The sequence below is a fragment of the Acanthochromis polyacanthus genome, chromosome 14, assembly GCF_021347895.1.
Source record: "Acanthochromis polyacanthus isolate Apoly-LR-REF ecotype Palm Island chromosome 14, KAUST_Apoly_ChrSc, whole genome shotgun sequence".
Classification (NCBI taxonomy): domain Eukaryota; kingdom Metazoa; phylum Chordata; class Actinopteri; family Pomacentridae; genus Acanthochromis; species Acanthochromis polyacanthus.
In genome coordinates this window covers 3047427-3074934 of record NC_067126.1, presented here as the reverse complement: position 1 = coordinate 3074934, position 27508 = coordinate 3047427, and the positions used below count along the sequence as shown (strand labels likewise).

The window sequence follows — 27508 nt, the reverse complement described above, 5'->3', positions numbered from 1 at the left end:
TTTTTGAGTCTATGAACATAGAGTTGATGTGCCTTACCAAAAAGCTCCAGTTTGGTCTCATCTGTCCAAAGGACATTCTCCCAGAAGCTTTGTGGCTTGTCAACATGCATTTTTGCAAATTCCAGTCTGGCTTTTTTATGACTTTTTTTCAGCAGTGGTGTCCTCCTTGGTCGTCTCCCATGAAGTCCACTTTGGCTCAAACAACGACGAATGGTGCGATCTGACACTGATGTACCTTGGCCTTGGAGTTCACCTTTAATTTCTTTGGAGGTTGCTCTGGGCTCTTTGGATACAATTCCAACGATCCGTCTCTTCAATTTGTCATCAATTTTCCTCTTGCGGCCACGTCCAGGGAGGTTGGCTACTGTCCCGTGGGTCTTGAACTTCTGAATAATATGAGCCACTGTTGTCACAGGAACTTCAAGCTGTTTAGAGATGGTCTTATAGCCTTTACCTTTAAGATGTTTGTCTATCATTTTTTTTCGGATGTCCTGGGACAATTCTCTCCTTCGCTTTCTGTTGTCCATGTTCAGTGTGGTACACACCTTTTCACCAAACAGCAGGGTGACTACTTGTCTCCCTTTAAATAGGCAGACTGACTGATTATGAGTTTGGAAACACCTGTGATGTCAATTAAATGACACACCTGAGTTAATCATGTCACTCTGGTCAAATAGTTTTCAATCTTTTATAGAGGTACCATCATTTTTGTCCAGGCCTGTTTCATTAGTTTTTTTTTTTTTTAATAATTATGTTAATCAACAATTCAAAAGTAATGGCTGTTTTTGATTATTTAATTTTCAATAAATTTTTATTTATTGTTACTTTTGTGAGTTTCAAGTGATTTCAGTGAGAATTGTGGGTTTTTCCTTCTTTAACTGAGGGGTACCAACAATTTTGTCCACGTGTGTATATTAGCATGATGACATTAGCTGGTTAGCCTCACAAAAAATGATTTCAGATCATTAAAGGCCAACGACCAGGACTTATTTAATATTTGGTGATTTTTTCACACAGCATTATGTGATATATGTAGTTACATTTAATAATCTACTGTTATTTCTTTTCAGATTCAAATCTCCACATAATTTTTCAACATATTGAAACTCAAGAAATGTTATGGAGGTTTAATGTCCGGCCATTACGAGCACTCTGCCAGCTGCTAATGCTAATAGAAGATGCTAAATCGATATTATATCAAAGACAACTTTAATTACAGTTACTGTCTTTTTAATTTCCCTATAGTAAATGCTAACTGTGTATCCTACAAGGGTCATTCCATATCATTTCAACCAGCGGTCCCCACCTGACCCTCTCAGATTTTGCTAAGTTTTTACATACATTTAGTACATTATATATGATGGGAAAATCCAAAATTCGAATGCTTTATTGTCATTAGCTTCAAAGTTATGGCCATTTGAAGTAGGTAGGGGGTACCCTATTATTGCAGCCAAAATTAAGACTTGAAATTTTCGACCATTTTCAGACTTCTATAACTTCTGAACAACAAAAGATAGAGATCTGACATTTTCAGAATCATTTCACAGTGACCTATAGTCCTCAGAAATGTGAAAATATTTACTTTATATTTATAATTGCATGTTACAGAGAATGACAAAGTTGCGATTTTATCCATCACGAACTTCTAAACTGCTACATTTGGCCACCCATTACACACAAACTAATCATCATATCCATTACAGATTTTATGTGGTATAATTTGGCTATCTAAGGATTGGATCTGTATAAAATGAAAGTGCTATGGTATGTAATGTATGACATATGAACAGCTAAAAATCAAAAATATCTGTCCGACCTTCAGATTCAAAGGTCAATATCAGCATGTGAGATACGTGGTATCAAAGAATAAAAGACATCATGTGAAATTACAGGAATTTCCCTAAATTTCAACACCAAGCACAACTTGCTTCTATAAACCCTTCTATATTTAATGTTCAAACTAAATATGCACATTTTCTCCCACATATTTTAGCCACAGAATGGAAGATTTATAGCCTAGCCGCGCTAGACAACCCACGGCAACAAATTTAATTCTCTGCCAGGGTGGGTCTAGTTACCCTCCATAAGGCTCGAGGCTGGATGCTCCTAAAACTGGCCGGACCAATCACCATGAAGTGTAGAGTCAGAAGGCGGGCGTAACTAAGTGATGACAGAGGCGTGACGATTCTGACAAAAACAACCGGCGCACAATAAACAGTTATCTTTCGACTCGGTGTTGGCCACAGCCCTTAAAGATTTGAAGCTAAAATTCAACTTGAAAGATAAACAAAGGACAGCACTGAAGTGTTTCATTGAGAAGAAAGACGTATTTGGACTTATACCGACGGGATATGGCAAATCCTTAATATACCAGTTGGTTCCGCTGGTTGGGAAGCTAATGGGACTTAGCCACAATCCGCCGACGCTCTAGGAACTACGTCAGCCTATTCGTTGCACTGATTGGTTGTATACCTACCCAACTGCTGCAGAGTGATTTGAAAGACAACCTTTTAGCCCGCCTCCCTCCCTGTCAAGCGACCCTAGACCCTTGTGCCTTCAGAAACATGGGTCTAGCTAGGCTAGGCTAGAAGATTTAATTATTTTTAAATGAGCAAGCATATACATGTACTGCAGAGTCTGGAAGATATTATTGGGTACATACAAGTTTTCAAGAATATTTTGCAAAGTTTGTTCAGTTATGCTTTTTGAGAAATTTTCTAAACAGTTCAGAAACTTTTTTTTGCATCCTGGCTAAGTTTATACTGCCGACCTGTTGCAGTTGTCAAGTCTGTAATTTCATTAAAATCTGAGGGTCAGGTGGGAAGTTTTCTTGAAATTGGTTGATTTCATACGGAATGACCCACATAAGCCTAAACAAAATAACATGAGCCAACTGTGTTAGCCTAACTTTAGCCAACATTAGGTGCTGTTGGTTTGAACAAGTTAAAGTTGGATGGATGCTATGTTTGCCTTAACAAGATGTTAAATTAGCCTAAACAGCATCATGTTAGCTGCTGCATTAGCCTCAACAAGATACCAGCTGCTACATTAACCTGAACAAGATGAAGTTAGCCAATATGTTAGCCTTATCTGCTATTTTATGCAAGATATTAGCTACTATGAAGGCCTAAACATGTTAGCCTCAACCATGTGTTAGCTGCTACGTTAGCTGAAACAAGATAAAGTTAGGCAATATGTTAGCCTTAGCTGCCATTTTAAACAAGATATTAGTCACTGTGATAGCGTAACTAACATGCTAAGTACTGTATTAGCCTCAAGGCGATATTAGCTGCTACGATGACCTAAACAAGACAAAGTTAGCCAATATGTTAGCCTTAACTGCCATTTTAAACAAGATATTAGCCACTGTGATAGCATAACTAACATGTTAACTACTGCAGTAGCCTCAAGGTGATATTAGCTGCTATGATGACCTAAACAAGACAAAGTTAGCCAATATGTTTGCCTTAACTGCTATTTTAGACAAGATATTAGCTACAACAGCTAGCCTCAACAACGTTAACTGCTGCATTGGCTTCAAAAGCTACTATGATAGCCAAATGAGTTTGCTGCTACATTAGCCTGAACAAGAAAAGGTTATTCACAGTGTAAACCGAAATCAAACAACTTAACTTTAGCCCTGTTAGCTTAAACATGGTAGTATTAGGCTAACAGGATCATGTTGCCCAATATGTAAGAATAATCAAAATGAGTTAGCTGCTAAGTCAGTCTAAACAAGATAACGTTAGTCAATATGGTAGCCTTCAGATAAAGTTAGCTCCTGTGTTAGCCTAAACAAGTTAAACTTTGCTGCTACATTAGGTTAAGCTAACATAAGTGAGCTGATATGTTAGCCAAGCAACTGAATTCAATTTCTAATTATTTTACTAAATATTTTTGTTTGTAATTATTCGAGTTGAACAATACAAAGTCAAAATACATGATTTAAATTGTTTTTTTCAGATTTTAGATCAAAATCTAAATGATTCTAATTCAATTCTGTCCTTATCAATGTTTTGTGTTTCAGTGAAGTGAATTTTAACAAAAACTGGATTTAAAAAATGAAAATTGAATATAAAAGTACACACAGATCTGAGTCAGTTTTATTTTAATAAATTGAAACATAAAATGTATTTTCAAACATGGAGGTTGATTAATCCCAGTATTACTGATATAGATCCGGGTTCTAGTGGCCCGTATTTCTTCTAGTTGATTATTTATTGTATTTTCTACCAGTTTAACCCTCTAGTGACGGAGCTGTAGCTTCTCTAATCTGCTGCTGGCTGATAAACAGAGCAGAGGGTCGTCATTATCAGGCCGTTGATGAGCTTATGCTGCTGCTGCTGATTCCAGAGTTTACATCAGCGGGGTTCTGGTGGGGGTGAAGATAAGGAGATTGGCTGCTAATCTCCTCTTCCTCATCTTCATTCTGCCCTTTCGCTCGTTCCTCAGTGTTTCATACACAAAGCTGAGACGGCTGGCGATGAGGAGGCAGATAGAGATAGAGGTGGAATGAGGAGACGGCGGTGAGGAGGGGGCTTCAGATGGATCAGAGCTCCTCCATGTGAGTTAGCAGAGCAGCAGCAGCAGAAGCCCATCCCCCCTCAGCCGGTCCAGCTCCTCTTCAGTCTCCTCTCAAAGCTGCTGCCTCGACCGGCCGGAGAGGATGTTCAGGATTCAGGAGGAGGCAGCGGCATCCTTCAGTCCTCAGGTGTAGCTCCTGCTGGAGGTCAGAGACTGTAGCTCCGCAGAAAGATAGACTAGTGGTGGTTTCTACTTTATTTCAGATTCCAGATCTTGTGTTTGTGTCGCGGCTGTTTTGTCAACTCTTGTTCCTGTCGCCTGCATCGGTCCTGTGCAGCCGACCGAAGCGTTTCTCTGCTGATTTAAACCCGTCGTTCTGCCTCTGACCCTCCGGTTGGTCGCCTGCAGCGGCAGAGGCTTCCAGCTGAAGAGTGTTTGGATAATCCTCCTTCAGCGAGCAATAATCCAATCTGCTGCAGCCACAATAACAGAGATGATGATGATGATGGTGGTGGTGGTGAAGAGGAGCAGGAGGAGAAGCAGGTTTTATGATCAGACGCTTGAGGGAAACCTGTTCAGTGCTGCTCTGCTCTGGGAATAACTTTAGAGAATAATTACTAACCAGGACCAATGGAAGCGGCTCTCTGAGCAGCTTCTGGACGTGTTTTTCTTTTTAATCAATACTCGAGTTTGTGGGTTCATCTGAAGCAGACACAGAAGTGCTGGTCGAGACGTAAACATGAACTCCTGCTGGAGGAACCAGGTAGGTGGCGGCCGCTCCACCAGCATGCGTGTCCTTGATCCGGATCGAGCCAAACGATGGCTGCTGGAATGTTTCTGTCACTGCGATTAGCCGTATCGACTGACCGCTGGTGGTTTGTGTGCAGGAGGAGCAGGCGGCCAAGCTGAAGGCTGAGAACATCCGAGTGGCTCTGGAGAAGATCAAGGAGGCTCAGGTGAAGAAGGTGAGTCCAGTCCTGGTTGGGCCCAAAACATTTAAAAACAACAACAGGAGTCAGATTTAAATTCACAAACACAGGAGAGAAAGTGAAAGTAAAGACCTGAATATATTCATTATTATACACATTTAAACATCACATACCAGAACAAACTATGTGACTCATTTATTATGTGGTGTGGTATTTGTGTTTGTGTAGTGTGCACGTGCCTCTGTGTGTGTAGTGTGCACGTGCCTCTGTGTGTGTAGTGTGCACGTGCCTCTGTGTGCGTGTGTCTGGCATGTGTCCAGCGGACTCGGTTTTCTGGGTCAGGTCAGTGTAACTCCACACTGAGCGCTCCGGTCGATAACAGCTGGGGTCAACACACACTAACACACACTGACACGCAAACAGACACACACAATAACACACTGACACACACAGCACTCAACATAATGACCAGTGCAAGTTAAGTCTCAATCCCAGAGAGAGGAGAGTCGGGATTAACAACCTGGATTTACTACACTGACTGCAGCTACCTGAGTGTGTGTGTGTGTGTGTGTGTGTGTGTGTGTGTGTGTGTGTGTGTGTTTGTTAAGTCCAGTCATCTCTGTTTATCCTCAACAAAGCTCCAAAAAAGTGGCAGTGATCGTTTACAGTTTAAAGGATGCTGAACAATAAAACTGAAATAGAATGAAACACACCGACCATAAATACTCATCTATCCATATTTATAAGAGGTGAATAACAACATCTATCCATATTTATAAGAGGTGAATAACAACATCTATCCATATTTATAAGAGGTGAATAACAACATCTATCCATATTTATAAAAGGTGAATAACAACATCTATCCATATTTATAAGAGGTGAATAACAACATCTATCCATATTTATAAGAGGTGAATAACAACATCTATCCATATTTATAAAAGGTGAATAACAACATCTATCCATATTTATAAGAGGTGAACAACAGCCTGCATGTGTTCTGAAAGTGTACTATCTCAGAGGGATGCTGGTGTGTATTTCTGCTGTGCTCCACCAGTAAAGTGAGGATCTATTGATCGACTGCAGCTTTCACTTCTAAGGTTCTCCTCAGAGCTTTCTTGGTTCTTGGCTGAGATGTTCTTCAGCTTCTTGGAGACGTTTCAGTTCGTCTCAGTGTCCTCGTGTGATCCAAAATAACTCCATGACTCAGACCTGGTTTAGGACTATTTCTGCTGGTTCCTGACGTGGTTTATGTCAGATTCAGGACTGGATTTAGAGTCCTGCTGTATATTTAAATATTTCAGACTAAAATCGGGTTCTGTTTTTTAGACTAGTTTCAGACTTGGGTTAGGACTGATTTAGGACCCTTTTAGACCGGGTTCAAACCTGGTTTAGGTCTGACTCAGGACTGATTGAAGTCTGAGGACCTGGGAGTTATTTAGGAACTTTTTGGACTGATTTGTGACCTGGGATCAGTCATGGTTCTGACTGGTTTTAGAACTAGTTAGAACTAGTCTAGGACTTATTTTAGCCTGGTTTCACACCTGGTATTGGACCTGGTTTAGACTGGATTTAGCCCTGGTTTCTGACCCATGTAGACCGGTTTCATTGCAGGTGACTTATTTAGGACCTTTTTTGAACTGTTTTTTTGATCTGGTTTCAGACCTGGTTTAGTCAAGATTCACATTTGATTTAGTTCTCATTCAGTGGACTGGTTTCAGACATGGTTTTGGTCAGATTAAGACCCTTTTAAGACTTGCAATTAAACCAGTTTCAGACCTGGTTTAGACTGCTTTCTCACCTGATTTAGTGGACTGGTGTCAGACTTGGTTTAGACTTTTTTCAGACTACTTTTTGACGTTCTGTCCAACTGGTTTCAGACTGTTTTCTGGTATGGTTTTTGACATGATTTTAGACTAGTTTCATGACTGATTTAGGTCTGATTTAGACTTGTCTGCTCCAGTTTTTGACATGGTTTTAGACCTGTTATAGACTAGTTTCATACTTGGTTTAGGTCCGATTTAAGGCTGTTTTTAAACTATGTTTTTTCACTTGGATTTGAACTTAGATTTGACTATTTTAGGACTGATTTTAGACCAGTTTTTGACCTGTTATCTGACTGGTATCAGACCTGGTTTAGGTCTTTTTAGGACCCTTGTAAGACCGATTTCAGACTGACTTCAGACATGATTAACAACTGATTTTGGACTGTTTTTAAACCTGTTGTAGGCCTGGTTTAGACCTGAAATTCAACCTGGGTTAGACTGGTTTCAGATTTGGTTTGTAGTTTGATTTTTGACCTGTTATCTGACTGGTTTCAGAATTGGTTTTGGAGTATCTTTGAGACAAAAAAGTTTTGCGACAACTAAAATCTGAAGCCCTGATTTATACTTGTAATGGAGTATTTCTACATTACAGGTACTTTTACCTAAGTAAAGGATCCGGATACTTTTTCCAGCACTGCAAACCACCACTTTCTTTGATTTTACGCCACAGGCCACCATAGAAAGAGGATTTAGCTTCCTGCTACAGCTTTGTATCATGAAACCCCAGTTTACTGCAGGAGTACTGTAAATATGAAGTACCAGTACCCTCCTGCTCTAGTTTACATCATTAAGGTTCATCTGCTGAGACAGAAACATGTCCGTCCTCAGGACCGGTCTGGAGTTGGTTTCTCTCTACTGTAAAGAAGTGACAGTAAAGCAGCTTAAATACTCGGTGCTCTCAGAGCGTTTCAGGGTCTCTTAGTTTGTTTTAATCTGAAGAGAACGTGACGCTTTAAAGACGTCTCTAAGAAGCACAGTTTGACAGCCATCAGTGAAACTCATCAGCTTCTCTCCTCCTCAGCTGGTGATTCGTGTCCATTTGTCAGACGAGAGCTCAAAGACGATGATGGTGGACGAGAGACAGACGGTCAGACAGGTGAGACGGATTCAGCGCTGTTCAAATATGTAGTGGCTGTGGTAATATTTCAGTGTTAAATATTCGTATCAGCAGTATTGGTGTTAATCTGACGGCGTCTCTGCTTCTGCAGGTTCTGGACAGTTTACTGGAGAAATCTCACTGTGGGTACAGCGCAGACTGGTCACTGGTGGAAACCATCAACGAGCTGCAGATGGGTGAGGAACACAACCAACACACAACTAAAACACACACACACAACACACACACAACCAACACACAACCAACACACACACAACTAACACACACAACCAACACACACACAACCAACACACACAACCAACACACACAACCAACACACACACAACTAACACACACACAACCAACACACACAACCAACACACACACACACAACACACACAACCAACACACACACACAACTAACACACACAACCAACACACACACAACCAACACACAACTAAAACACACACACACAACACACACACAACCAACACACACACACAACTAACACACACACACAACTAACACACAACCAACACACACAACCAACACACACACAACCAACACACACACAACCAACACACACACACAACACACACACAACCAACACACACACACAACTAACACACACACACAACTAACACACAACCAACACACACACACAACACACACACAACCAACACACACACACAACTAACACACACACACAACTAACACACAACCAACACACACACAACCAACACACACACACACACACACACACACAACTAACACACACAACTAACACACACAACTAACACACACACAACCAACACACACAACTAACACACAACCAACACACACACACACACACACACACACAACTAACACACACAACTAACACACACACACAACACACACACAACCAACACACACACAACCAACGCACACACAACCAACACACACAACCAACACACACACAACCAACACACACAACTAACACACAACCAACACACACACACACACACACACACACACACACACAACTAACACACACAACTAACACACAACCAACACACACACAACTAACACACACTGAGAGAAAAAAAATCTGACAAATAACAAAAACAAGACAAGATATTACAAAAAGAAGAAACAAAATGACAACATGTGAGAACAAAAATAACAAAAAAGAGACAAAGTTAGACAAAGGAGTTAAAATGTATCAAAAAATGGACAAACAACACAAGTGGGACAAAAAGAATGGAACAAATTGACAAAAATAGACAAAAAAAACACAAGCTTGAGACAAAAAGGAAACACAAAACAAAAACGTAAGACAACAAAAGTCAGACAAAAAAAAGACAAAGGACAAAATATTACAAAAATGAGACACAAAACGACAAAAGATGAGACAAACGACACGAAACAAAACAAAAAAGAGACAATTTTTTAAAGCAACGCAAAAAAAAGCTACAACAACTGGACACAAATCAGACAAAAAAATGACAAAAAATTGACAAAAAACAAGCGAGACAAAAATGAAACACAAAATGACAAAAACATGAGACAAAGACAAGACAAAAAACAAAAATAAGACAAAATATTACAAAAATGAGACAAAAGAACAATCTAGTATTTTACTTTCTGATCCAAACAACTTGTCATGGTCTAGAAATGATTTTAAATTTATAGTTTTACTAATTTACAATCTGCAGTTAATGTCTTCTCTGTAATCTTTACACTGTGAGGGCCGGATTAGACCCTCTGGAGGACCACTTTTGGACCACGGGCCTCATGTTGAACACCCCTGGTTTTGAGTTCTAATCAGACAATAAAGACTAATTGTGTTAACCAGCAGTGATGCAGGTGAAGTAGAGCTGCTGTGGAGATTTATACTGAGCTGAGAATGATTCAGACAGCAGATATTCACACAACACACATACAACACACATACACACACACACACACACACACACACACACACACACACACACACACACACACACATGTTTGTACTTCTATCTTAGTGAGGACATCCATAGGCATAATGCATTTCCTAGAGCCTTACCCTAACCTTAACCATCACAACTGATTGCCTAAACTTAATCCTTACCCTAACCCTAACCAAACCTCAATTCATACCTGTTCTCTAAAAATAAGTCTTCACCTCAAACATGGCTGTTTCAAAGTGAGGACCGGCCAAAATGTCCTCACTTTGTAAAAATGTCCTCACTTTGATAGTTAAATGCAGAAAATGGTTCTCACAATGTAGCAAGTACAAGAACACACACACACACACTCTCTCTTCCCCATAGGGAGGAGAGTGTTTGTGTGTTTTCAGCACACACTGTACTACAGGCTTCAGCTGCACTTAACTCTCTTTGACAACAGGCTGAGTGTGTGTGTGTGTGTGTGTGTGTGTGTGTGTGTGTGTGTGTGTGTGCAGTGATGTGTGTGATCTAACCTACATCTTCAGGGCTTCTGTAGCAGCAGCAGAGTTATACAAGAGACTCCGTCTGACCCACAGCCTCCTCGCTTATACCAAACACAGCTTCACGTGGCTCTAAAAGCTCGGCTGAAGGCCACAATCCTGCAGGACGGAGGTTTAAACCGTAGTAATGAAGGGAATGAATGGTGGCTTATTTACAGCTTCCTCCCAGTCCTCCCAGTCCTCCCCCACCTCCCCCACCAGCAGCACCAGCCTCCCCGCTGGGTGACGTCCTGTCAGACTGTGTCCTTCAGCACATGTCACCCGCATCCTTCCTTTTGTCAAATAAGCACTAAAATCTGCCTATTGAAGGGGTTTTTCATAAACAACGTCAGCTACATGGTTTATCATATGGCAGCCATGTTTTTCAAAGCATCATCTTATAGAGCGATTAGCTTTGATGTGGAGTAAGCTCACATAACTCTTGTTCATTTTATTTAAGGACTTTTGCCATTCTGGGCTGAATTATTTAGATTTTTCCTGTATTTGGAAGGTTCATGGATGGTTTCTGTTGCAAGAATTGAATTATAAGTCTTCTAAGATGCATTAAATAATGCTAATATCAAGAGAATTAGACAAGTTTAAACCAACGCCCAACATCTTGGAAAAAAATGCTGCCATTTTGAATTTTTGTGTCGGTGTTCAGTTTTTTGTAGTAATTCCAGATTTGATGCTTGTGTGACACTAAATACAAGCAGATCGCTCTAAAAGATGAAGCTGTGTGAAAATAAATGGGATTATATGTCACAAATGGTGCCACCATGATGAAAATTTGTGTCACTAACATGAAAAATCTCCTTTTAATGGACATTCGGGGCAGTTTTGGTGCTTCTACGAAAAAATGAAAGGTTTTTCTAATATTTGCCATGTTCTGCTGGCCAATGATTGAAAACAAATGTAGAAGTTTTGTGGGAAGAATCCAGACTTCAACTATTTCCACTAATGGTAGGAACTTCAGTAGACATCAACTGGACTTCTCTTGTAGGTTCTCAAAGATGTTTCACCTTTCATCTTGGACGTGGACTTCTCTTGGAGGTTCTCAAAGATTTTTCACCTTTCATCTTGGACGTGGACTTCTCTTGTAGGTTCTCAAAGATGTTTCACCTTTCATCTTGGACGTGGACTTCTCTTGTAGGTTCTTGAAGAGGTTTCATTTCTGGTCTTGCACGTGAACTTCTCTTGTACGTTCTTGAAGACGTTTCACCTCTCATCCACGATGAGAGGTGAAACGTCTTCAAGAACTTAGGAGAGAAGTCCAGTTGGTTTCTGCTGAAGCTCCTACGATCACCATGACCTGGATGACTGAGAATCTACACAAACATACTTCCACTGTTGAAATTAAAAACGTAGAGACAAAAGTTCTGACTTAAGGTCGCTACATCACACGTATGACCACAGTGTCTGTATCTGAACTTAAATATCAGCCTATACGCTGATTTTCTGTCTGTCTGTCTGTGTGCAGAGCGGATCTTCGAGGACCACGAGAACCTGGTGGAGAACCTGCTGAACTGGACCAGAGACAGCCAGAACCGCCTCATGTTCACCGAGCGGATCGAGAAGTACGCTCTGTTCAAGAACCCTCAGGTGAGACGTGACGGCAGCTACCTGGCCTCTGTCCAGGTGTGTTCCTACGCCGCTAACCTGTCTGATCACTGTCTGCTGCAGAACTACCTGCTGGGGCGGAAGGAGACGTGTGAGATGGCTGAGAGGAACAAAGAGGCTCTGCTGGAGGTCCGTTTGTTAATGACTACGCTGGACACCATTCTTTAAGTTAAAAAGAACATTTCAGATCCACAGAGACGTTCTGCAGCATAAATGACTTCTTTTTTCATGTGTTGGAGGTTTCACACTGGATATATGCAGTTTCAGGTTACTAAAGCTTAACTCAGACTGATTACAAGTTTACTGTGAGATATCTTAAATTCAGGTGCACACATTTAGATTCTTCAAATAGATAGATAGATAGATGGATACTTTATTAATCCGAGAGAAATTCAAGAAGAAAAGTTAAGGTTAAACTGACAAATAATTCTGTAAATGTCTTCAACTGGAAATCTGATTCCTCCTCTTTTAATTAGAGTGTAGACTCTGTGAAATCATGTTGTAGATTTCAGTAAATAGAAGCTACATCTAGCAGCTGGCAGCTTGATTTTCAGACATACTATGACCCTGCAGCTGTAAATAGCATATTTTAGCAGTTTTAGCCTAAATTCTAGTGAATGTGGTTCTCCATAAACTCCTCCTGATGAGCGCTTTCTGTTTTCTAACATCATTATTTCCTTTACTGTCCAGCATCCAATGAGAAACCTCACAATAACTGGTGACATTGGAGATATCTGCTGCTGTTATTCTGACCGGTTCAAACTGAATCACAGAGATCTGTAGTTTTAAATGGAGTGACTGAATCCTGACTGCTCACGACGACGCTGCTGTTTATGGTTTAAATCCAGAGAGTCAGACTCTTTTATTAAACGTTAAACTGCTTCTTCAAACACATCTTAGACTTTTCCTTTCAGAGTCTTGGCAGCCGGTGTTGATATCTGAGCACACACACTTCTTCTGTTCTTCCATCTGACTAAAGAGACGATGAAGCTTCTTAGCTTTTTAATTCCTGGCTGATTAAAGCTGTGTTTGTGTTTCAGGAGTGTTTCGGCGGCAGCTCGGTGTCAGTCCCTGAGATGGAGGGAGTGTTGTGGCTCAAAGAGGACGGAAAGAAGTCGTGGAAGAAGCGCTACTTCCTGCTGAGGGCTTCTGGCATCTACTACGTCCCAAAGGGCAAAGCGAAGGTAACGGAAGGAAGCCCAGAGGAGAAGCTGGAGTGTGTTTTCAGGTAAATAAACTGACGGTGTGTCTGTCCAGGCCTCCAGAGACCTGGTGTGTTTCCTCCAGCTGGACCACGTTAACGTCTACCTGGGACAGGACTACAAGAGCAAGTACAAGGCTCCTACTGACTACTGCATGGTGCTGAAGGTACTGAGTACTGCTGTGTTGTAGTCTGCTACTGCCACCTACTGGTCAGGGACGGTAAAGTCACAGGTACTGCAGTGGTTGTAGTAGTAATACTGCATGTATTTGTGTGTGCAGCACCCTCAGATCCAGAAGAAGTCGCAGTACATCAAGTATCTCTGCTGCGACGACGTCAGAACGCTTCAGCAGTGGATCAACAGTATTCGTATCGCCAAGGTAACGCCTGTCCTCCCTGAAACACAACGTTCAGCTGTTTTAGACTGACAGGACTTTAGTAATCCTCAGAGGGACATTAGGTTGATCAAAAAAGGGGTAAACAATAAGACAACACAGAATACCAGCGTGTAAAGAGAAGGTAAGATAAATGAATGTTTTTATTCCCAACATGTGAGGAAAAACAAGCCACAAAAACAAATCAAAATATTCAAAACTACAAGGAAACAAAGCAAAAGATAATAACCCAGCATATCCGAAAAGGAGTAGGATGAAGCAAAAGCTCATTCCCTCCGACCCATCAGTCACTCCCACAGATATTTATGAGCATATTTACAAACAAATAGTCAATAATCAGTGATGTAACCGTGTCAAAGTCCTCCTCCTCCCTGTAACATGTGAAAACCGTATTTTGTACTGCTTTTTATGATGAAAGCTAAAATAATGCTATAGATTTATTTTTATAGAGTATTTAAAAATGTACAGATGACATCAGAAGGTGTAAATAAGTTTACAGACATAATGAATGATTTTTAGGATGTAAAGTGGTTTAATCTGCAGGTGAAGTGATGGAGTCCTTTCCTGATCTACTGGATGCATTCAAAAGTGTCACCTTTATTTATTTATAAGCTAAACTGCTTATAAATAAATGCTGTGTGTATTATGGGTGAAATGGTGCTGAAGGTTCTGTTTGGTTTGAGCCTCAGCTTTAGAGTTTCTGGTAAAATACACAAAAATATCCGTCAATTGTAGAAAACACTCAGGTTCCTAATTGGCCATAATTCAAATGTGTCACTTTAGTCTTATTCCTTTGTTGGCCGGTTGTTTTAAATGTGCTAAATGTTTAACAGCAGTGACTTTACTTCATTCTTTCAGGCTCTCAGCTGCTGTGAGTAACTCTGAGCTGTTTACATCAAATGTCCGTTAAGACGAGAGCAACCTAATTAAATGAAGCGTAACGCTGCCTTTCTGTCTGACTGCCAGCGCTGAGGAAATGTTGTTTGAGCAACCTTTATTAGAACTATCAATGGACAGAAAGCAATCAGGAATATTCTACACAACAAACAAACGGCTTCAGGCTGACTGGGGCAGAGTTCAGTGTGTTCAGCAAACAACCTGCAGGAAGTGTTTTTATCCACCTAAAGAAATAAATATCAGTGTAAGTCCATGCTATGTTTGGAATAGTTGCAGTGCTTAGAATGTTTTTCAGGGCGTGTATTGATTATTAGTGATCAATGAGACTGTAAACTGATATGTATTTGCAGGAAAGTGTGACATCTTACGTGCTTAATGAACTTTAATTCATTCAGACACAGAGAGCTGTATCAGAGCCTAAGTAGAGCATTTTTTGATATTAATATTTCTTATATTGAAAGGAAGGGTTCCACCAATCGATCAGCTTCTGCTTCACCTCACTGACAGTCTTTCTATCAGGACTGAAGCTGTTTTGCTCTTTTCAAAGTCACCAGACTCCATTGGCTCAAACAGTAACTTTACCTCCAGGGTTTGCTGCTCTGTTAAACTTCTTTTAGTTCTGATCAGATCAGTAACTTCTGTGTTCTGTGGAGTAAAAACCTGATTTTTGTCCGTTTTATTGGGTGTGTTTGAGCATAGAGGGATGTAACGGCTTCAGTTCCTCCTTGTAAAAAGATAAAATAGCACAGCGAGCGTCTTTTAAGGAGACTGAAATACATTGTGCTGATGCAGCGTGTTACTTAACTTCCTGTCTGTCCATCTACTCTCAGTAAATCCACTGATTATTGATCTCTACCTTCAAAGGAACCAAGCTTTAAGTCGTTTTGTCCTGCAGTGAAATCTGATAAGCCTTTCATGTGTTCCTCAGTACGGGAAGCAGCTCTACACCAACTTCCAGGAGGCCATGAGGAGGTCGGAGGCGGCCTACGACTGGTCTTCCCTTTCTTCTTCCTCCATCAAGTCAGGATCCAGTTCATCCAGCCTTCCAGGTCCGTCAGCTCTGATCAAAGCACTCTAAGACTAAATTATTAACACTGCAGGTCACATTTAATATGTCCATCCTTCACGTCCACTAAGAAGTTCCAGTTCAGCTCTTTCTTCTTTCAACAAGGCCATATTTAATCTGTAGAGACAAAAACACTGTAGTTAATGAGACTTCCTGTGTCTAGACTTTAGGGACAGCCTGTACAGCTTTAGAGGAAGAAAGGTCATCACTGTGTACACATTCTAAGAGCTCTCTGACCTTAATTTGCTAGTTGAGGCTGTGGTTGGTTCAGATTTAAAAACTTTATAAATATTTTGTCTTCTCAATTTCCATCGATAAGCGATGCCCACACGCTAAACTTTTGTCTTTTTTTTATAATTTTGAAACAATAAAACATGGTCTTGAACTTTATGCCTTTATGCTTCATGGGAGGTAGAAACCAACGCAGTGATCATGAACAACAGTTGGTGTTGCTGAAGTGACGTCCTAATGAGAACTGATAGATTGTGTTTCCATTGGACCAAATGAACGACAAATAAATGCAACCGACTGTTTCACTGTTAATTACAAAAAGCATCACCTCTTAAAAAACGAGGCTAAAACTCTCCCTCAGTCAGCATCATCATCGGTCTACAAGTTGATCAGAACTTACCTCTTCTCCCTGCAGAGTCTCAGTCCAACCACTCCAGCCAATCAGACAGCGGCGTGTCAGAGATGACATCATCAGGCCACACCCGCTCGCAGAGTGTCGTCAGCTCCATTTTCTCTGACGCCTGGAGGAGAGGAACCCAAGGAGAGGTGAGGACATAAAAACAGTCTCCTGTGTCATCCCTCTGCTCCTGTGGACTACATTTCCCATGTTTCCCCTCTGCTTTCCTGCCAGCGGTCAAAGGTGAAGGGCCGTATGCCGGTTCCTCTTTGTGCAGGAGGAGGAGGAAGTGGAGGTCAGACAGACAGGAAGTGATGTAACGGGCATGTTGACAGTTCGGCTGCAGACTTTAAAACACTGAGCGGTCTGTGTTTGGTTTTATTACAGAAACTGAACTGGGAGGTGAAGCTGGGAGAAGCTTATTTACAGTTATTTTAAGAGTCTACAAGTTTCTGTAGGGAGTGAATAACGGACTACACCTGGAATAAAATCACAGTTTAATGTCTCTGTAATCTAAACTTATTGATGCAAACTGTTGGCAGCTTTACAAAGGGTGACAGGAATCAGTAAATAAAGTTTATACAGTAAAAACGACATTAAACAGATGAACATAAAGACTCAGATTCATCCAAACCTTCAGTTAAACATTCATAGAAGCTCTGATTAAACTTCACTCTAGAATAAAGAGATACATTTACAGTGTTGGTTTACTGATATTAGAGGTTTAAAGTGTTGGATCTTGCATTGTGTGGTAGATTAAACATTTAGATTAAAACTGATCTAAACTGGTGGATGTTACAGATAGAATGAGGGTGAACTGGTGGCTGATCATTAGGAGGTCAGAAATGAATCCTCCTTCAGTTTTACCTCCATGATGATGGCTGTGTTGGGCTTTATTCTCTGTTCCTGCAGCTGAACTGTCGGTTTTCTCTCTAACCTCGTGGTGTGATGAATGTTCTAACCAGCAAACGTTTTCATAAACAGTTTAACCTGCAACTAGTTGGACTCTTTTTGACAGTTTCCACAACGTTAAATGCACTTTATTAACAAACTATTACACTGTTTGGTTTGACTTCATCTGATCCCATTAAAAGTGAATTTAATCTGAGTTGTTGCTGCTAGATGGCGCCACAGACCTGCCGGCTGGACTCAGAGGTTTAAAACAGCTGCTTCCTCAACCAAACCTGATCTGTGAAAACAAGCAGCAGTTTGATGACATCAGTCTATAGTCTGACTCTGAGAGGAATAAAACAGCATAATGTTCTGTTTTACTGTTTTAGGAGGAAACAAAGACGATGTGGTTTTGTTCCAGAACTTTAAACCTGAATCTGTAGTTTTCTGATGGAACATTGCTGTAGTTTAGATCAGCAGTTAGAACTACAACTGGAGGCCGTCCTTAGGAAAGGTTCTGAAAATGCAGATAAACAGAGACTGTTGTTGAAGTCTGTATTTTGTTATATTCAGGTAAAATCAAGTAAATAATTCAGATCACCTGGTGTTTAATCTGTTCAGTAAATTCCTAACAAGTCTGATTCTTTGTTTTGATGTGACAGTTTTGTGCTCTGACTACAAATGATTGGAGCTTTCTGGTCTCTTCATTCAGACAGCACTGCGGTCCTGAAGTCAGTTTGAATTATTTTAAACATGACAGCGACAGTTTGATCACTTCATATTGACGAGGTGTTTTGTCTCTTCATTCACACGTTAGCTGAAAACTAAACCACTGACTCAGGAGTCAAACAGCTGTTAGAGGATCTAATCTACACCTTTATTTACTTCTCTTGGTATTATTGATGCTGCTAAATGAAAAACCCTGATCCACTGGGTTAAATCTAACAGTTTGTAAACAGCTTGGATCAGTTTCTTTGTGAATAACTCCTCAGAGGTTAGAGTCTACCTGTGAGCTGGAGGACAGGTGTGTTCATCCAGCTCCTGGAAACACATTTATGAATAAAAACTGCACTTCAAACGACAGTGTTACAGTTTCAGCTAATAATAAATGTTTTTATTTATTATTTTACTGATAAAATACATGGAACTTTTCAGACCAAATTGCATCAGGTTGGTATTATTGTAATAAATCAGGTGGAACCAGAGAGCAGATGTTCAGATCAATGAACTGAGAAGGTTTCTGGACTCCAGCTGCTTTATTTCTACACTTATGAGTTCAAACATGAATCAACACGATGCACCTTCTTTCAGAATATTTAACTCTAAGTGAAGTTACCTCTGAGTCCAGATTTTAAACATGAACTGATCCAAAGCAACAGTTAGACAGACTGATGGAACTGTGTCCATTTAGAACCAGAAAACTCCAAACTGAACCAGGACCAAAGCGCTCTGCTCTGATCCGGTTGCTGTTTGCTTTCCTGCATCTTGTTGTGGATCGTTTCTTGTTGTTGTTGTTGTTGTTGTTTACCATCAGTAACCGTGCGTCTCCTCCACAGATGATGAGGATCGACCCTATCAGTCGGCCCATCCCGGTCCAGATCCCGTCGCTGTCCCCCCAGCCTCCTCCTCAGACTCCCCCCTCCAGGAGCAGCTACACCGACGGCCTCCTCCCCTCTGATGACTCCTCCCCTTCACCTCCCTCCCCTCCTCCCCCTCCTCCTCCTCCCCCCATATCCAGCGTGGCCCACCAGCCGGCGCCCCCCTCCTCCTACGTGAAGTACAGCACCCTGGCCCGGCTGCAGAGCCAGACCCAGTCCAGGACCCAGCAGGCCGGCACCGCCCCCCCCTCCAACTACAACACCCTCCCGGCCGCCTACAGCACCTCCTCCCCCACTCTGCCCCCGTCTCCTCCTCCCCCTCCTCCCCCCACGGCTCCGGCTCCTGGTTCTGCCATGGCGGCGCTGAAGTTCGGTCCGTCCAGCCCCTCAGCCCTCCCCCCACCTCCCCCTCTGGAGGACCAGGAGCCCTCCTACCTGCCTCCTCCTCCCCCTGAGAGCCTGGAGGCCAACGGGCTGCCTCCTCCTCCCCCTCCAGAGCCCAGCTCCTCCTGCCCTCCTCTGTCCAACACCGGCCTGCAGCAGTTCCTGTCCCAGAAGTTTCCTAACATGGTGTATGACTTCAGCCAGGGCCCTGATGAAGACTCTCCTCCTCCTCCTCCTCCTCCTGGAGCTGAGCTTTCTCCTCCAGCCTCCCTGCAGGTCCTCCGGCCTCTCTCCCCCAACGCTCCTCCTCCTGCACCTCCTAAGACCTTCACTGGTGGCTTTCCTCCTCAGACTGCTCCCAAACCTTCCGGTCCATCCTCCCTCCCCCTTGCCCTGTCCCCCGTCTCCCCCACCCAGCCTCAGATTGGACACGGTTCCTTTAAGAAGCAGCAGAGCTTCTCCACAGGACACTCCCCCAACCAGCCTCCCCCCACCCTGCCCAAGCAGCACAGCCTCTCTTCCAAGAACCTGACCATCTCTCCTTCCTCCTCCTCCTCCTCGGTCTCCATCGCGGCCGCTACCTCCTCATTGGTCAAACAGATTGTCAATCAGTTCCCAGGAAACTCTGCCCCTTCCTCTCTGCCCACCTCCAACTCCACGGAGGGCTCCAAGTTCTCGGCTCCTCAGTCTCCTCCGGCAGTTAAAGCCAAACCGAAGTGGCAGCCAGGAGGAGTGGTAGCTCCTCAGTCTCCAGAGTTCCCTCCACCTCCTCCTGACAGCTCCCTGGGAGACTTCCCTCCTCCCCCCTCCTCCAAGACGGGCTCCCCCGTCAAGAAGTCGCCTTCCACCTCCTCCACAGGGTCCACCAAGAGGGGCCCTCCGCCGACCCCCCAGAGAGCCTCCTCCATCCGGGAGGCCCAGGAGGAGAGGCCCAAGAAGGTGGAGAGTCTGGTCAGTAAGTTTGGCCAGGCTCCTCAGACCAGCACCTCCTCCAGCTCCTCCTCTGCCACCGGCTCCCCCTCTAAAGACTCCTCCCTCCCTGCTCCGCTGCCCAAGCCGGGGAAGCTGAACCTGGCCAACCTCCCCCTGGCTCTGCAGGGCCTCCAGGGGCAGCACCACCAGCCCGACTTTCCCAACCCTCCTCCCCCGCCTCCCCCCTCTCAGCCTCCTCACCTGGACTCCTCCCCCGACTACTTCCCTCCTCCCCCAGTGACTTTGAGCTCTTCCCTCCCCCTCCTCACCCGTCAGAGTTCCACCACCCCCCGAAGGTCGCCGTGGTGAACCCCCAGCCCCAGATGCCTCCTCCTCAGCAGCCGGCCTCCTCTTTGTCGTCGTCGTCATGGAAACAAGGCTCTCTGAAGAAGGGGGCGGTGGCTCCTCCCACGCTGAGCCGGCGGACCAGCAACACAGGTCCATATGACACCTCCATGCCCCTGTCGCCGCCGCCGCTGTCTCAGACTCCGCCCCCCTCCCTGACCTCCTACTCCTCGTCCTCCCCCGTCCCCCCACCTCCCCCAAGTCGGCCGGACCGGGCTCGCTGACGCTGAAGCCTCACTTCCTGGAAGACCTCAACCGCACCCTGAAGAGGAAGTCGGTGTCCCGCCACGGCTCGCTGACCTCCTCCCACCTCATCACCTCCTCCAAGATGGAGCCGGTGGGCACCATGGACGACATGGCGCTCCTCCCCCCTCCTCCCCCGGAGCTCCTGCAGCAGCAGCAGGGCGTCCGAGGACACTCCCACACCCTGTCCCGCCACCACTCGCACTCCCAGTCCGCCAAACACGCCAACATCTCAGGCTATGCAACGCTGCGGCGAGGCCCGCCTCCCGCTCCTCCCAAACGGGACCAAAGCACCAAACTGACCAGTGATTGGTGAAGCAGAGACACTGGGCGGAGCCTAAGCAAACGAACTGACCAATGGGGTCTTAGAGAAGAAATAATCAGTGTGTGTCTTGACTTGTCCGTCTCTCCTCGTCCTGAACCATCCTGGATACCGAGCAAGTAGCAAGCCGTGTTTCCTGCTCAGATTATGATTGTTGATATTAACCTCATTACTCCTCTCATTATGATACATGTTTAACCGACGACATGAGTAAAATATATATATGTACATATATATCTGTATACAAGCAAGCCAGAAAATCACCTATCCAGCTTTTTTCACAACGTCTGTGCAGCTTTGCATTGAAATATACAAAAGACGAGACTTGAAGGACGACGGCAACAGAGACACAAACTAGCAGGTACTGCATGGAGCCGCCGATCACGGAAGGAGAACACGGAAGGAACACGGGACGTGAAAGTGGATGTATAGAAGTGTATGTTGTGAACCTGGGGGGAGGGGGGGCATCGCCATTTCTTTCAACCTTTTTTTGTGTGTGTTTTTATATAAGATTATTTAATACTGGAAAGATATTGTTATTATAATTATTTTAAATTTTAAGAAGAGTCAGAGGGTGTGTTTTCTCTAGAAGCAGCTCATTCCTGAGTGTTTATTTGGATCATTGTTTTCATCTGAGGGTGTTTCTTTAGCACTAGAGCTTCATGGCTGATTGGTTGGTCAGATTTAATGATTAAAAGGATTGAATAAACACGGAATCAGTCAGTAAGGCTGTGCTCAGATTACAGGAACCAGTTACATCTGAAAGTATTATTTCTCCAGAGCAGAGGAGTCAAACTCATCTTAGTCCAGGTTCCACATCCAGTCCAGTCTGATCTCCAGTGGACCGGACCAGTAAAACCAGTAAAACCAGTAAAACCACAGCAGAATAACCTATAAATAACCACAACTCCTAATTTTTCCTTTGTTTTAGTGCAAAAATGTTCACATTTAATGAATTGTCTTTTGACAAAACATCATGAACAACCTGAGATGTATCAAGAAAAATAAGTTCAGTTTCATCCACATTCATCCTCAGTTTATCATTTCCTCATTACAACTTCCAGATCACAGAGTGTCTACAAAGGAACACAACATTTAGTCTCAACTATCTGTAACTGAACCACAGAGGATTTACTGGAGGATCACACCGACCAACATCACAACAAAAAACAGACAAAATATTACAAAAATCAGAAGCAACATGTCAAAAATGAGACACAAAACGACAAAAAATAAGACAAACGACACAAAACAAAACAAAAAAGAGACAGAAAATTAGACAAAAAAGTTACAAAGCAACAAAAAAATTACACACAAGACAAAAAATGACAAAAGCAAGAAACAAAACAACCAAAACGTAGACTAACAAAACAAGCGAGACAAAAAAAAGATACAAAACATCTAATAAAGCAAAACACAAAATGAACAAAACAAAATGACAAAAATGAGAAACATGACAAAAACATGAGCCAAACAAAAACGTCAGACAAAAACAAGACAAAATATTATAAAAACAAGACACAAAACGACGAGAAACAATGTGACAAAAAATGAGACACACGACACGAAACAAAGCAAAAAAGAAACAAAATATTTTGCAAAAAAGTTACAAAGCAGCAAAAAATGGACAAACGATAAAAACAAGACAAAAAACAAATAAAGCAAAACAAGATGACAATAATGAGACAAACGACAAAAGTCAGACAAAAAAGACGAAAGAAAAATCAACAATCTAGTATTTTACTCTATGATCCAAACAACTTGTCATGGTCTAGAAATGATTTTAAATTTATAGTTTTACTAATTTACAATCTGCATTAATGTCTTCTCTGTAGTTTTTACACTTTGGGGCCGGATTGGACCCTCTGGAGGACCACTTTTGGCCCGGAGCCGCATATTTGACACCCCTGGTCTACAGGAAACTTTACACGTGTTCATATCTTCCCTTCTCTTTGTGAAGTTTCTGTACTTCCAGCTGTTCCACATTTAAAGATGGATTTCAGGTTTATCTTGTCTGAACTGGACCCAGAACCTCCTTTAATCTGAGCTCAGCCTTCAGGTGGTTCAGACACCGTTAAACGTCTCGTTCAGCTTCATCGATGACTAAGAAGGTCGTTTTTCTAGTGAATAAATCCGTCACGTTTGTCGTTGTGGCGGCTGGTCGGTTACTTATTGACTCGGTGTCTGTCGATGGAACAAGTGCCTGAAAACACGAGGAGTGTCGGAACATGAGACCCAGAAACACGTCTGACATTCTGAAGTTTTAATTCACCCACAGGTTCTTTAGCCACAAACAAATCAATCTAGAAGGTTAAAGGAGCTCAGAGGAACAGGCTTCGACGAGTTAGGCCTAAACTTCACTTCTACAGAACTAACTGGGAAGCAAATTCTAAACGTGGCAAGAAAAATTAACAGAGAAAATACAAATTAGTGTTGTTCCCATCAACTGTTTTGGAGCGAATAAACTCTGCTCATCTATCGGTGCTAACCAAGTGGAAACTAATTCAGCTGTTTGTTTGCCTTAACCCTCCTGTTGTTCTCATTTACAGGCACCAAAAATATTGTTTCCTCGTCTGAAAAAAATCCAAAAATTCAGCAAAGAAATTCTAGGAATTTGCAAAACCTTCAGGAGGAAAATTCCAAGAATTCCTTCGAAGTTTCAATTGAAAGTTTTATTTAAAAAAAAAAACAAATTTGGCAAGAAAATTCTTGTAAATATTTTCAAAAAATGAGTAAAAATCTTCTCAAAAAATCCTAAAAATGTCTAAAGTTATTCCATATATATCAGTAAGTTCTCGGCACTTTAGATATTTTTAGGATTTTTTTGGAAGATTTTTACTCATTTTTTGAAAATACAAGATTTTTGGTGCCAACTTTGGGGGATTTATTTATTTTTTTAAATCAAACTTTTAAGGAAAACTTTTAAGGAATTTTTGGAATTTCTTCCTGAAGGTTTTGCAAATTTAAAGAAAAAAAAGACGTTAACGTTAAAAATGTTTGTTAAGAACTAAAATCCAACGAAATTCACTTTTGGCTGATTTTTTTTTGTGAACGTTCTTAAGAAACAATTTTAACATTTCTTTTTTCCACCTAAAAATGTTCAAAAATTTCCCTAAAATGTTGGACATCAGAAGTGAAAATGTATTTTTGCCCACATTCTCAGACTTTAAAACGGGTTAGTTTGACCCGCAGGACGACAGCAGGGTTAAAGTGATTCCGTCATGTCGGCTGTAACAACGAAACAAACAGCTGATCAGTCAGAAGTTCTTCAGAAAAGCTGATTCTGTTCTACAGGAAGCTCGTTTCCAGTGAAATTGGGGACGTTTGTTTGAATTATTCCATTTCCAGGAACCTTTTCTTATGCTAATGTGCTTAAAGTAGATCTACTGCAACACGACTAGACAGTCTAAAGATCATGAAAGTCTAAACTAGACCTCCATCTGATCCTTGGATCTGTTCATGTTTCACCTCTGTAAACAGAAACTTTCAAACTTCAGCCTCCTCCACTGTGATCTTACCCTGAAAGGCAAAACTACGACACATTCAGCCACATGAAGCAGAAATGTTCTGTTGAATGTGATGTAAACAGAAAACTTTTTTATGATAAACTCAGAACACTGACAGCTGTTTGGACAAAATGGGGATTTTGGAAAATGCTGCTGGGTGTTTTTAACGACTTTTTATTCCCAGAGTAAACATAAAGAGCGCTCCTTAAAAAGCCGGGCTGGTGTCAGATTTAAAGACAGAAGCTGATGGAGTCTCTGTGGTTTAGCTTTAGTTAGCTGGTTAGTCCATAAACTCCTCCAGCTGGTTGGTTAGTTAGATTAGAAACCAGCTCGTCAGTCTGCTGCTCCATCCAAACAGCTGATTAAAGCTTTTTTAAATCCATTTTCTGATCATGTTTTTTATGCGACTGTGTTTTAAGTGCAGCTGAACCTCGGTCTGTTTCTACCTTCCTGTTTTTATCTTCCTGGGTTTAATTCTCTGCATGACAGCAGCACACAAACACGCCAAAAACGTAACACGACTGCCCAGTTTAGATTTCTTTAAGTGCAATCATATCTGTCTTTGAAGGTTCATTTCTGATGTGTAGTTATTAGAAGGTGGTTTCAGTTAGTTTGAACATCAAGTCTGTTCTGTCCTTCCTCTGCCCTGCAGGAAAACACTCATCACCGTGGATTTCAGAGCAACGTACAGTTAGAAACTGGTCAATGTCTTGAAATGTCTTGCTCAAGGACGCCGGCAGAGCACATGGCTGTTATTGGTGTCAAACCTGCTGTTGCATTTAAATAAAGGAGAGAAATGAGTCAAACCTGAGTGCAGAGTTTTTACAAATCTGATGGTTTCCAGGCGTGAAAAGTCTGGAGAACATGTGACCCTGAGAGGAAGAACGTCAGACTGTTGGTTTGAGTCTTTATGAACACTGGGAAAACGTTCCTCTCAAAACAAGAAAAAAAAAACTTATTTCAAAGAACTTTTACCTTGAAATAACTGAAAAAAATGTTTTGGTGAGATTTCTTGAATTAAGATCTGATATTTAGATTAGCTCCTCCCACACCACAGTCATCATGGACACGGACACGTATGACAAACAGCTCACCAACATGCTAGAGGACAGGAACACTGACGAAATACTCCAGAAAGATCCCACAGAAGAAAAGAACAGGAAAAACTCTAAAACCATTGCTGGAATCCAATAAGATAACACCGGAAGCATAGAACCACCTTATTCCCACAGCTAACGTTACCCCCCGGATATATGGAACACCAAAAATACATAAAAAAGACACACCACTACGTCCCATAGTTGACCGCATCAGATCAGTCACCTACAACCTCTCAAAAGCATTAGTAGAAATCATTAAACCCCTCCTTGGTACATCAAAACATCACTGCAAGAATTCAAAACAACTGGCACAAGAACTCAACAATATCACAGTACAAAAAGACGAAATTCTCATATCACACCATGTAGTTTCTCTATTCACAAAAACACCCGTTGACATCACATTACACATTGTACAGGAACGACTCTCTAACGACAGGACATTGAAAAAAACGCACAAATCTCACAGTAAATGACATCATCACACTACTCCGGTTCGTTGCCACATCCACCTATTTTCTGTTTAAGGTCACTATATACCGTCAAAAACAAGGTTTTGCAATGGGAGACCCACTATCCACAATAATGAGCAATTTTTTCATAGAGGACCTGGAAACGAAAGCCATTCACACAGCACCCACGCACTGTAGACCCACACTCTGGAAAAGATATGTCGATGACATTCTGGAAATAGTAAAATCTGGGCACATGCAAGAGCTCACAAACCATCTGAACAACATAGACCACACTGGCAACATACACATGTGGACAAAATTGTTGGTACCCCTCAGTTAAAGAAGGAAAAACCCACAATTCTCACTGAAATCACTTGAAACTCACAAAAGTAACAATAAATAAAAATTTATTGAAAATTAAATAATCAAAAACAGCCATTACTTTTGAATTGTTGATTAACATAATTATTTAAAAAAACAAACTAATGAAACAGGCCTGGACAAAAATGATGGTACCTCTATCAAAGATTGAAAACTATTTGACCAGAGTGACATGATTAACTCAGGTGTGTCATTTAATTGACATCACAGGTGTTTCCAAACTCATAATCAGTCAGTCTGCCTATTTAAAGGGAGACAAGTAGTCACCCTGCTGTTTGGTGAAAAGGTGTGTACCACACTGAACATGGACAACAGAAAGCGAAGGAGAGAATTGTCCCAGGACATCCGAAAAAAATGATAGACAAACATCTTAAAGGTAAAGGCTATAAGACCATCTCTAAACAGCTTGAAGTTCCTGTGACAACAGTGGCTCATATTATTCAGAAGTTCAAGACCCACGGGACAGTAGCCAACCTCCCTGGACGTGGCCGCAAGAGGAAAATTGATGACAAATTGAAGAGACGGATCGTTGGAATTGTATCCAAAGAGCCCAGAGCAACCTCCAAAGAAATTAAAGGTGAACTCCAAGGCCAAGGTACATCAGTGTCAGATCGCACCATTCGTCGTTGTTTGAGCCAAAGTGGACTTCATGGGAGACGACCAAGGAGGACAC

The 27508-nt window shown here is 42.1% G+C and overlaps 1 protein-coding gene across 1 annotated transcript in view; it reads left to right on the top strand.

The window, feature by feature from the left end:
- The window catches only part of LOC110964288 (ras-associated and pleckstrin homology domains-containing protein 1-like), a 72826-nt gene extending 47121 nt beyond the window's left edge, over positions 1-25705 (top strand). Inside the window, 13 exon segments of the mRNA XM_051958674.1 lie at positions 5412-5489; positions 8304-8378; positions 8491-8575; positions 12312-12433; positions 12515-12580; positions 13492-13635; positions 13709-13819; positions 13934-14032; positions 15873-15993; positions 16657-16787; positions 19086-20718; positions 20721-21002; positions 21005-25705. Coding sequence (XP_051814634.1) covers positions 5412-5489; positions 8304-8378; positions 8491-8575; positions 12312-12433; positions 12515-12580; positions 13492-13635; positions 13709-13819; positions 13934-14032; positions 15873-15993; positions 16657-16787; positions 19086-20718; positions 20721-21002; positions 21005-21387 — 3330 coding nt within the window. The 3' untranslated portion in view covers positions 21388-25705.
- The last annotated feature ends 1803 nt before the right edge of the window (positions 25706-27508 follow it).